The sequence below is a fragment of the Eulemur rufifrons genome, chromosome 2, assembly GCF_041146395.1.
Source record: "Eulemur rufifrons isolate Redbay chromosome 2, OSU_ERuf_1, whole genome shotgun sequence".
Lineage (NCBI taxonomy): Eukaryota > Metazoa > Chordata > Mammalia > Primates > Lemuridae > Eulemur > Eulemur rufifrons.
The window spans coordinates 97,796,625-97,809,104 of record NC_090984.1 but is presented as its reverse complement, the minus strand read 5'-3'; the positions used below and the strand labels follow the sequence as shown (position 1 = coordinate 97,809,104).

The 12,480-nt window shown below is 38.5% G+C and overlaps 1 protein-coding gene across 1 annotated transcript; it reads left to right on the top strand.

Annotated features, from left to right (window-relative positions):
* The first annotated feature begins 1,860 nt into the window (after positions 1 to 1,860).
* LOC138380706 (disintegrin and metalloproteinase domain-containing protein 21-like) lies at positions 1,861 to 9,266 on the top strand. Its single transcript, XM_069465085.1, has 2 exons — positions 1,861 to 1,959; positions 6,722 to 9,266. Exon 2 carries the CDS (start codon positions 6,860 to 6,862, stop codon positions 9,026 to 9,028), a length of 2,169 nt encoding a protein of 722 aa, XP_069321186.1. The 5' UTR covers positions 1,861 to 1,959; positions 6,722 to 6,859; the 3' UTR covers positions 9,029 to 9,266.
* Positions 9,267 to 12,480: the final 3,214 nt, after the last annotated feature.

Below are 12,480 nucleotides of genomic sequence, written 5' to 3'. Positions count from 1 at the left end.
AGTTTTTTTTTTTCTTGTAGTTCTCTTATGTTTCAAGTTCCCAGGTCAGTAAGATTTGCTGACCAGAACTTTGTAACTTTCTGTTGCACTGATGCATTCCCTGTGGAGTTTCTTTCCCAGAAATGGTGGCTCTTCCTTGCAGTCATTGTTAGGGCCTAGGGGCCATAGGCAGCCAATAACCAGACATTAGCTTCTGTATTATGCTTGCTTGCTTAGGAGAGTGGAAAATTTCCACCTGACCCTTATCTGTCTCCGAACCTACCGTCTCGCTTCTGCTAGTATGTTTAAGCTTAGAGAATACGGAGGAGGATGGTGCATTACACACAACTGTCCACAAGATAAACTAGCAGTCAGCCCAGGGTCGAAACGCCCTGGAGCACTGAGGCACCCAACATAGGGCTGTACCCAGATAAGCAAAAAGTGGAATGTGGAATATATTTTTAACTAAGATTAATGTTGTCTGTAACCATACTACTTCAGAGTTAAATTTTAGCTGTGTGACTCCTATGAAAGCCCACCTCAAAGATATGGAAAGTTCCCAACCCCTCCCCAATCCTGCTGAAACAAGATAAGAATGTATCGTGGCTAAGATTAATGCTTTCTTTGGCTTCTGTAACCTTGCTTGTGCAATTGGATAGTTTTTCAGAGTGTAGTTTTTGCCTTTAAAAGACCCGGCCTCTCCTGGCTCAGGACTGCTCTCTGTGTAGCTGTCTCATAGCGGTGCAGAGGGTAGTCACTGGCCAACTAATAAAGACTGACAATTTGGCTCAGTTTCGGTCTTTAGGTGGTCTTTTTCTCGCACTCCAGACCATAACAGTCATGAGATAACTACAAAGCCTTACACACCTGTTTGTCTGGAGAAGACAAGGTACGCAATACTCTACCACAAATTGTGCCCAAGGACCCATTGAGCCTGCTCATAAGGCTGAAAGAATGACAAATATTAACACCTAGTTCATTTTAATACTAAAATCGCCAACCTGGGTGGGACTTATCTGCCATTTTTTGAAAATGGGATGTATGTACTAGCATGATTTCTGACTGTGCTTGTGTGCCCTACACTCCACCCCAAACACATAGTGATGCTCACTCCCCTCATGCATTATTCATTTCACCTCTAGAAAAAACCCTGACCCTGTTGATCAGGGAGGTGGCTTTGAGGCAGTCCATACCTTCCTTTCCCAGTAGATGTGTCTCCTGCAATAAATCCTTTCTTCCTTCACAATCCTTTTTGTCTCAGTAATTGGTTTTTTATGCAGTGAGCAACATTGAACCCCCTTGTGGGTTCATTAACAATTATATATTTTGCCAATCACTATCCCATAAATTCTTAACCAACCACTTTGAACATATTCTCCTAACAAACATTATAGTCTAATAAGAGATGAAATTTTAAAAACATATATAAAACAGAAAATAGCAAGTTTATTAATGTTATAATATAAAAGTTCATTGAATATGATAGTAGTAAGGGAAGTGGTAGAATATCAATATTGTCTAGATTATTTAGGAAAGATTTGATAATGGAAGTGGAATTTGATCTTACCCTAGAAAGTTACAATAATTTGGTCCAATAATGAAAAGTGATTAGACTGTCTCGGCCAATGCAATGGCATGAGCAAAATTATGAAGCAGAGGCGAATCTACACTGTAGAAGAACGTAGACTGGAGCTGAGGAGGCTATCCAACTCCCATTATATTGAATTCAGAAATAAAATTGTATAGAAGTGGTAGAGTCAGAGCACAATACACTTGAGAGCCAGTTATTTCTGTAGAAGTGAAAGATCTTTGTTGCTAAGCAGCTAAATCTAGAATTTAGTAACCTGAGAGACAAAAGGGGGAGAGCTTATATTTCCCTGTGTTCTGTGTGGTCTCAACTACAAATCTTTGTTCATTGATAAAGGGTGGTACCGACCATCTAAACAGAAAGGGCCATGGAAACTACTGTTTCTTTTACTGGTAGGTCATTCATCAAGTTTGGTTCTATGAATAAGTTGGTATCTAGAGTAGTCCTTTGGATAATGTGACATTTCTTAATTTTTGTTTTGTTTTACTTTTTAAAGATGGGAGTGACTTGAGTATGGCTAGGGAGTACGGTAACCAACCATTCTGGTTTGGCTGGAACTGAGGAGGTTGCTGGGATGCAGGACTTTCAGTTTTAAAACCAGGACATTCGCAAGCATATCAGGATGAGTTGCTTACCCCAATTGCCAATAAAAACAGGCAAAATAGAAGAAGATGAAGATACAGTTGAGAGTAGGGAAAATCGATAGAATCAGCCCTCAAGTAGGTAGAAGATAAGATCTAGAACAGAGAGTAAGGGGCTACTACCTGAATCTGGGGGGAAATCATGCTTCCAATGAGACTTGGGTGGGGAGTGAGGTGGAGGAGAGGTATATATGGATATGGATTCAGATAGGTTTGTAATGGTGAAAAGCCTAGAAACCATTTTGCCCTTCAATTTGATATCACTGTAGATATATTTTTTGCTGTGTTCCAGAGAAAATGATCCATTTTATATTGTGACCTAGTGGCCTCACACACACATATGGTCCCAAATTTTTGGCACCAAGTGTGCAAGAGTTGCTAAGAATCTTCTATTTCCTTAAAGAAAAAAACTGCAGGTCATAACCAACTAAATTAATCCCATGACTCTCTAATGGGTCGGATATTAGTGACAGAGAGATGGAAGAACAGTGCATTAGGGTAAGAGGGGAGATGAGTAGGTAGGGATGTTGAGGAATTTGAAATAGCTGCAGGGAAAGGAGGAAAAAGTTTATAAAACATGTGGAGGACATCTGTTATCTAATTTGAGAGTCCAATTATGTTAGAGAACATGGAGTTTTAGTGGCACCACTTCATAGTATTGATGGTAGAATGATGTTCCTTCAGGAGTTTGGTCTCTGGAGTCCTAGGAATGAAGACAAAAAAGTCTGGCTGAAAGATTCTTTGGAGTTATTTTCCTATTCTTGCCTATTCTCATGCTAAGCTCCAAGAAAAACAATAATATAAAAGAGGTTCATGCAGCTTATCAGTCTTCTCCACAATAGTATATCTTTTATTAGTTCTTCCCACTTTTCATCCTCCCATCCATAACAACTCCTACTCCATAACAAGCAGAAAACACATCAAGAGCGACACTGAGAGCAAATCTGGAAGTTAGGATTTCACCCCAATACAGAGATGTTTGTCCTTGGAAGTTTTTTCTTTTCTCTTGGGTGCTACTTGCACTTTGTGGAATATGGTGCCTACCTTACAGCAATGGAAACTGCTCAGATGGAGCCAGGCTCTACAGGCAAGTTAATGGAAGGATATTGTTCAGACTGAAACAAGTCTTCCCCATCCACATAGCAAATCTAGGGCAAATAAAAAACTTAAATATTTTATATTAGAAAGGAAAACGGTACTCAGCTAACTATACTGTGATTGAAAGGCAATGAGAATGAATTTTCAGCTCCTGGCACTGTACGTAAATGAGGAAACTCAGAACATTAAGGAGGTGTGAATGTAATATCCAGGACAATAAAGAAGAGGAAAAATAAGGGATGGGAGGGTTTGAAACATCTGCTGAATTCATGTCTCCATTCCTTAGGCCCTGGAGACAGGACATGCCATTCCAGTTCTGATTGTACATTATCTTTTTAAGTCTCTCACAAGCACATTGTTTTGGATTTTTTTTTTCCCCATGGTACCATTGGTGGCTTTGATGTAGGAGTCAAGAAATTATATGACAAGATTAATACAGTTCTCTGACCCCCACCTCCAGATTTGTGTTGTAAGTAGGACTTTAGAGAGTTAAAGATTTTGGCACACAGTGGTTGAAGTGATGGCTCAAATGACAAGGAAGACAAAGGTGTGAGATTGAGAGAAATTGGGAGACAATGAAAGACAAAAGTATTTGGGTTCTCTTTGAGTTTGAAAAATAGAAATAGCAAGAGTAAGGGAGAGCTGGAAGGATTTAAATTGTTGGTAAATTGCTTAGGATATAAGAACTTTTTGTGTGATGACAAGGTATAAATTATGACCATGAGTGGGTAAGCCCACGAGTTACACTGATGATGAACTGAAGAAGTAACCATTTAAAACCCTCCAGTTTTTAGATGGGTTGTCTATACACTGGCTAATATTAGCTAGGAGGACAGTAGGATTTTTGATGGAAAATAACTATCAGTCAGGTGCCAAAGCCTTTGAAGTTTATGCAAGAGTGATAGGGTGGTTGATGAGAAATATAAAAAATAGTGCAGCTAGATGTTATAGGATGAATGGTTTGGTATTGACTTTGTGAGCTGTGGAGAACAGGAAGTCACATTCTGGACCATGTGGTACATATGACTTCTGAGAATGGAGCTTCTGTAGAGCAAGCCTTAGGGCAAGCAGTGAATTCTGTTGAAGCTCAGATTTAATAAAGTAAGTAGATGTAGGGAGATTTGTGTGAAGAGATTGAGGATGGAGTTTGATTTCTTCTTTCTCTGTCTTCCTTTGTCACTAAAGGAAGACTCTGGAAGGCACAGGGGAAGGCGTATGGAGGGATATTATTGGGGAACTTGAATAAGGGGTAAAGAAAGCATTGATTAGAAACAGATTCAGAGTCCAGGAGATGATTGGTGTTGGGTTTGACATCTTCATTTTTCTATCCAAGTCTTCTTGGATTAGCTTGATTTAGATGCTCTTCCTTTGTGTTCTTATGAGAAACTGCACTTACCTTCATCAGTATGTTTATTACAATCAAGGGTGGAATCAAATTTTGAGGCCTGATGTATCTACATGATGACAGGCTTATTTTAAGAAAAAGAATACCAAATTACAATTGCAAAAAATATGTATAAAAATGAACATTTATTTAGCATAAGAAAGAAACAAATTATAAATTTTAAAAGGTTGAAAACACCATAAACATCACAAAATTTACTCCCTCATACTTATATTAACTTCCTGACACACTTATATGTTTTCCCTACAGTTTTTTAATTGCCACTTCTTAATTGCCTCTCTATGACAACTTTGTTATAATTTCTAAGGCAAGAACTGAAAGGCATATTCTTTCCCCAGCATGTTTGCTAAAAATTTATTTTGTATCATTAATAGCTTAGAAAAAAATTCAGCTTCACAACTTGTTATTGGTAGTGAGATAAATGACATACATTATTACCAAATTTTAGAAAACCTTTATCAAGTCCTTTATGTATGAATTGTAATATTTCAGTGCATTTCAAATTTTTCTTTTATAGTGAACTAATTTTGAAAACTCTTAATTTGGTGACTTTTATAAAGTCCATTGCTGGGCCCCTTCCAGGCTCATTATGGAAGTCTGTACAATGAAGCTTCCTGAAACATAAACTTTGTTAACCTCAGACTAATCTGGTTTAGATCATATATTATAATTGTCTGTTTACTTGTCTGTTTTTACACAGGTTTAGTGTTTCTTAGCCTCATTTTTGTCAGTCATTTGAGACTATGATGAAATCTACGTGTTGTCCCCTCAGCAAAAGAAAAGGGCGTGTAATTTACAAAATTTACAAAATATTGAATACAATGTTATAGGCCCCCTAAAGTTTATTCTTGCTCCTGCCACAAATTTCTCCACAAATTGATAATTCATTTAATGATGTGTGAGTTTTTTTTAATAATATCTAGTAAATGTCCTGCACTTTGTGTGCTCCAAATACATAAATGCTTGCTTAATGAATAAGGGAAGAAATAGGTGAGTGTTACCAGCCAGACTGTATGCGAGGTGCAGAAATTCCCCACTTTCAAATACTGTTGGTAAATATATCTGAGCAAACATTGGGGCTCTCCCTGGCTATCCCAAAATACTAGGCACTCTGATGCCTTTGTCCTAACAACATGGAGTTCCTTTTTGCAAGGCCTTTAAACTACATAGATTCTCATTTTCTCTTCTGAAGGCATTTCCTTTTGTTTTTGGGATTCTCCTGCCGGTAACTGGAGAGAACAACATTGTTCTCCCCATACATACCCTTAGAGGATGTCAGCTTTTTACGCATGTTTTTCCTCTTCTAAAAGTTATAATCAAATAAGAATACATTTTAAGTGGCATTCATTTATAATCCAAGGCAGTTCACCACCACTCCTCCCTTTTTGCATTTTTCACTGTACACAGAAATATACTTGGCACTATAGAAGATACTATTATGAAAGGAGTGAAAATCATTAACCCTGCAGTAAGGATTTTGCAGTCTAATAGTGTTATGAGTGAAGGAGAATCCAATGAGGAGAGAGTAAATCACTTTGAGATAAAGAAAAACTAAAGTAAACCATAAGACTGATACAAATTGATGCAATAATTGTTGTGATTATTTTTGATGTCTCCAGTTTTCACAGTCAAAGGGGGGGAGACTATCAATAGTTATTGCAAAGGCAACAGGCATAAACCAATACTGTCTTGCACAAATTGAGATATAAAGTCACCGTACTATTAAGTCTCTTTACTTTTGCTTTAACTTCTTATTATGGACGTTTTCATACCACCTAGAAAAATTGAATAACTATATAAATACCTCTCTTCCACTTCAACAATTATCAACATATAGCCAATATTGTTTTATCTATACCCTCTAATTCCCCAACCCCATTTATGAAAAGCAAATCCAAAGTATTTTCTTGACGCATCAATCAGTTTTTTGTCTCTCCATGCTTTTTCTTTCCCAACTTTCTTACCCAATCCTATCACCATCCCCACCTGTCTTTTTATTTTTATTTTCAGCATTGCAGTTCTGATGATCCAACTCTGCCAAGACACAGATCTATAAAGGTCAGCCCTGCACCCTGAGCATCTCAGCAGGAGCCAGACCAGCAGTTTCCCACACTCTGCACTCCTCTGCTCTGGACAGATGGCGCCATAATGGTGGCTATGGAGGCTGGAGCATCCATGAGAGTCACTCTACTGCTGCTCTGGCTTAGGGTGTCTTGGTACCCACCCGCCCTTTCCCAGGCCGGGCCCTCACAACGCCTCAGCTCCCCAGAAATAGTGATTCCCTTGAAGGTAACAAGCAGAGGCAGAGGTGCAAATGCTCTGGGATGGCTCTCCTACAGCCTGCTGTTTGGGGGCCAGAGACATATTGTCCACATGAGAGTCAAGAAGCTCTTGATTTCCAGACATTTCCCAGTGTTCACCTACACAGAGCAGCATGCCCTCCTGGAGGATCAGCCCTTTGTCCCTGATGACTGTTACTATCATGGCTATGTGGAGGGAGCCCCTGGGTCTCTGGTTGTTTTCAGTACCTGTTTTGGGGGCTTTCGAGGGATGTTACAAATAAATGGCCTCACTTATGAAATTGAACCCATCAGGCACTCTACCACATTTGAACACCTGGTTTATAAGATAAACACTAACGAGACACAATTCCTACCTATGAGATGTGCCTTAAAAGAAAAGGAAATAGCATACCAACACTTGGAATTTGAAGTGGTTGAGAACTCAGCTCTGAAACAAAATTCTGCTGGTAACTGGTGGACCCATGCATGGTTTCTGGAGCTAGTTGTGGTGGTAAACCACGATTTCTTCATTTACTTCCAAAGCAACTTCTCAAATGTGCAACAGGATGTATTTCTTGTTATCAACATAGTGGATTCCATGTATCAGCAGTTGGATACTTATGTAATTTTGGTTGGGATTGAAATCTGGAATCAAGGAAATGTTTTTCCTATAGTAAGTATAGAACAGGTCCTGGAAGATTTCTCTCAATGGAAACGGATCAGTCTTTCCCAGATACAGCATGATGCTGCACATATTTTCATAAAAAATCCTCTTATAAGTATATTTGGTATAGCCTATGTTGCAGGAATATGTCGTCCTCCTATTGATTGTGGAGTTGATAATTTCCAAGGAGACACCTGGTATCTTTTTGCCAACACTGTGACCCATGAATTAGGTCACACTTTGGGCATGCAGCATGATGAGCAGTTCTGTTTCTGTGGGGAAAAAGGTTGCATCATGAGTGCTTTCAGAGTGCCAGCAGAGAAATTCACCAATTGCAGTTATGCTGATTTTATGAAGACCACTTTAAACCAGGGATCATGCCTGCACAATTTTCCAAGACTAGAGGAAGTCTTTATGTTGAAGCGCTGTGGGAACGGCGTGGTTGAAAGAGAAGAGGAGTGTGACTGTGGATCTGTACAGCAGTGTGAACAAGATCCCTGTTGTCTGTTGAACTGCACTCTGAGGCCTGGTGCTGTTTGTGCTTTTGGGCTTTGTTGTAAAGACTGCAAATTCATGTCATCAGGGGAACTCTGTAGACAACAGCTCAATGAATGTGACCTTCCAGAGTGGTGCAATGGGACATCCCATCAATGTCCAGAAGATAGATATGTGCAGGACGGGATCCCCTGTAGTGACAGTGCCTACTGCTATCAAAAGAGATGTAATAACCATGACCAACAGTGCAGGGAGATTTTTGGTAAAGGTGCAAAGAGTGCACCTTGGAATTGCTATAAAGAAATCAACTCCCAGGGAAACCGTTTTGGTCACTGTGGTATAAATGGCACGGCATACCTAAAATGTAATACCTCTGATATCTTTTGTGGGAGAGTTCAGTGTGAGAATGTGGGAGCCATTCCTTCTTTCCAAGATCATTCTGCTGTGCAGCACACTCACATCAATGGCGTCACCTGCTGGGGTGTCGACTATCATTTAGGGACGGACATACCTGACATTGGTGAAATTAAAGATGGCACTGCCTGTGGCCCAGGAAAGATCTGCATCCACAAGAAGTGTGTCAGTCTATCTGTCCTGTCACAAGTCTGCCTTCCTGAGACCTGCAATATGAAGGGGATCTGCAATAACAAGCATCACTGCCACTGTGGCTATGGGTGGTCCCCACCCTACTGTCTGCTCAGAGGCTATGGAGGTAGTGTTGACAGTGGCCCAGCATCTGCAAAAGGAAGAGTTTTCTTGCCACTCATTGTGATTCCTTCTTTGTCTGTTTTAATTTTTCTGTGTACTGTTGGGCTCGTTATGTATCTTCGATACTATTCTGGTCCCCAGGAGACTAAGGTTCACTCATCAGGTTAAAAAAATTCTCTAATTTACTATCCCATGTATTATTGAGTTTTGGCCCCTTAGCTGTAGAAATGTTGGTACGTGCCTGAAACTGAGCACATTTCTGATTGTTTACTGAAAGATGCAGGGATCTTCCCTTCCATCAGTATCAGAAATATTGTCATGAAGTACAAGTAATTCCTAACATTGTTCCTACCTACTGTTCATTGGTTTAAAGCAGCAAATAAAGTTCCATCTTACCCTTTCTTTAGTCCTTTTGTGTTTCTTATGCACAGGTGTGACTTATGAGAAAGGCAGGAGACAGATATCAGTGTATCCAGGAGTGAGTCTTGCCTCTTGACTGCCATTTAGCAATTTAGAAAATGACTTTAACTTTCTGAGATTCTGCTTCAAAATCTGAAACAGGGGATGATAATAATGTTTGTCCCATTCAACTCCTTGGGCTTATTTGGTAACCAAAAGAGAAGGAAGTGAATTTTTGTTAAGTATAAAACAATTGTTTATTTAATATTAATAAAAACTCCTGACCTTGTTCCCTGTGTGCTTCCTAGCCAAGCTTGTCTATTTTCTTTGTCTTTCTTACTTATTTATTTAATTCATTTATTTAGAGACAGGATCTCACTCTGCCACCCAGTCTGGAGTGCAGTGGCAAGATCATAACTCACTGTAACCTCAAACTCCTGCATTCAAGTGATCCTCCCACATTGGCCTACTAAAATGTTGGGATTACAGGTGTGAGCCACCAAGCCAGGCTCTATTCTCTTTGTATGTATATATGTATGTATTTATTTATTTCAATAGATTTAGGGGATACAAATGGTTTTTTGTTAATATGGATAAATTGGACAGTGGTGAAGTCAGGTTTTTGTTGTACCTGTCACTCAAATAGTGTACACTTTACCCAATAGGTAAGTTTTCATACCTCACCCCACTCATACCCTCTCCCTTTCTGAGTATCCAGTGTCTATTATACCACTCTAAATCCTCATGCAAACCCATTACTTAGCTCCCACCTATAAGTGAGAACAAGTATTTAGTTTTCCATTCCTGAGATACTTCTCTTCTGAGAATAGCCCCTAATTCCATCCAAGTTGCTCCAAAGACATTATTTCATTCTTTTTTATGGCTGAATAGTATTCTATGGTGTGTGTGTGTGTGTGTGTGTGTGTGTGTTTATCACATTTTTTTTATCCACTCATTTGTAGATAGGCATTTAGGTTGATTCCTTATCTTTGCGATTGTGAATTATGCTGTGATAAACATGAGTGCAGATGTCTTTTTATGTAATAACTTCTTTTTCTTTGGGTAGATATCCAGTAATGGGATTGCTGGATCAAATGGTAGATCTACTTTGAGAAATCTCCGTGCCATGTTCAAGAGAGGTTGTACTAAATTACATTCCCATCAACAGTGTATAAGTGTTCCCTTTTCACCACATCTACACTAAACATCTATTGATTTTTGATTTTTTTAATAATGACCATTCTGATGGGGTAAGGTGGTATCTCATTGTGGTTTTAATTTATATTTCCTTGATGATTAGTGATGTTGAGCATTTGTATATCTTCTTTTGAAAAGTGTCTATTCATGTCATTTGCCCACTTTTTAACAGGGTTGTTTGTTTTTATCTCGCTGATTTATGTGCATTCCTTGTAGAATCTGGATATTAGTTCTTTGCTTGGATGTATAGTTTGCAGATTGTCTCTCATTCTGTCGGTTGTCTCTTTACTCTGTTGATTATTTCTTTTGCTGTGCAGAAACTTTTTAGTTTAATTAAGTCCCATTTATCTATTTTTGTTTTTGTCGTATTTGCTTTTGAGGTCTCAGTCATAAATTCTTCTCCTAGTCCAATGTCAGAAGAGTTTTTCCTAGGTTTCCTTTTTTTTAATTTTTAATTTTTATTTCAGAGTATTAGGGGAGTACAAACACTTTGGTTACATAAACTGCCTTTGCACCGCCCAACAAGTGTGCCCATCTCCCAGACAGCACACACCCATCCGGTGGATTTATCCATCCTCTCCTCCCTCCTTCCATCTGCTGACACCTTATGAATGTTACTTCCCATATGTGCACATTTGTGTTGATCAATTAGTACCAATTTAATGGTGAGTACATGGGGTGTTTGTTTTTCCATTCTTGTGGTACTTCACTTAGAAGACTGAGCTCCAGCTCCATCCAAGATAAATACAATAGGTAGTTCGTCATTTTTTTTTTTTTTTTATGGCTGAGTAGAACTCCATGGTATACATATACCACATTTTGTTAATCCACTCATGTGTTGATGGGCACTTGTGTTGTTTGCACATCTTTGCAATTGTGAATTGTGCTGCTATACACACTCTGGTGCAGATGTGTTTTTTACTGACTCATGATACAGGGTGTGGTCAATTTTCCTAGGTTTTCTTTTAGAATTTTTATGGTTTCAGGTCTTCCATTTCAGTCTTCAGTCCATCTTGAGTTAAGTTTTGTGTATGGTGAGAGATAGGGATCCAGTTTTATTCTTCTGCACGTGGCTCTCCGTTTTTCCCAGCACTATTTATTGAATGGGGCATCTTCTCCCCAGTGTATGTTTTTGTTTGCTTTATCGAAGATCATTTAGTTGTATGTGTATGGTTTTATTTCTGGGTTTTCCATTCTGTTCCATTGATCTGTGTGTCTACTTTTACCATGTTATTTTGGTTACTATAGCCTTGTAGTATAATTTGAAGTCAGGTAATGTGATACCTCCAGATTAATTCTTTTTGCTTACGATTGCTTTTGTTATTTGGGCTCTTTTTTGATTCCATATGAAATTTATAATTGTTTTTTCTAATTCTGCGAAAAATGATATTGGTATTTTGATGGGAATTGCATTGAATCTATAAATCACTTTGGTTGATATGGACATTTTGACAATATTGATTCTTTCAATTCATGAGTATGGGGTGTTTTCCTGTTTGTTTGTGTCATCTGGATTTCTTTTACCTGTGTTTTGTAGTTCTCTTTGTAGAGATTTTCACATCCTTGGTTAAATATATTCCTAGGTATTTTATTTTCTTTGCAGCTATTGTAAATGGTATTGAGATCTTGATTTGATTCTCAGCTTGGCTATTATAAGCATATAGAAATGCTATTGATTTATGCACATTGATTTTTTAACCTGAGGCTTTACTGAATTTATCAATTCAAGTAGTCTTTTGGAGGAGTCTTTAGGGTTTTCTAAGTATAAGATTATATCATCAGCAAACAGGGATAGTTTCATCTCCTCTTTCCTGATTTAGATGCCCTTTATTTCTTTCTCTTTCCTGATTGCTCTGGCTAGGACTACCAGTACTTTGTCGAATAAGAATGTTGAATGTAGGCATCCTTGTCTTTTTCCAGTTCTTAGGAGGAATGCCTTCAACATTTCCCCATTCAGTATGATGTTGGCTGTGGGTTTGTCATATATGGATTTTATTATTTTGAAGTATCTTCCTTCTTTGCTG

Excerpts from the sequence above, each read along its gene's own strand:
- LOC138380706 (XM_069465085.1), top strand. The coding sequence starts at position 6,860 with ATGGTGGCTATGGAGGCTGGAGCATCCATGAGAGTCACTCTACTGCTG.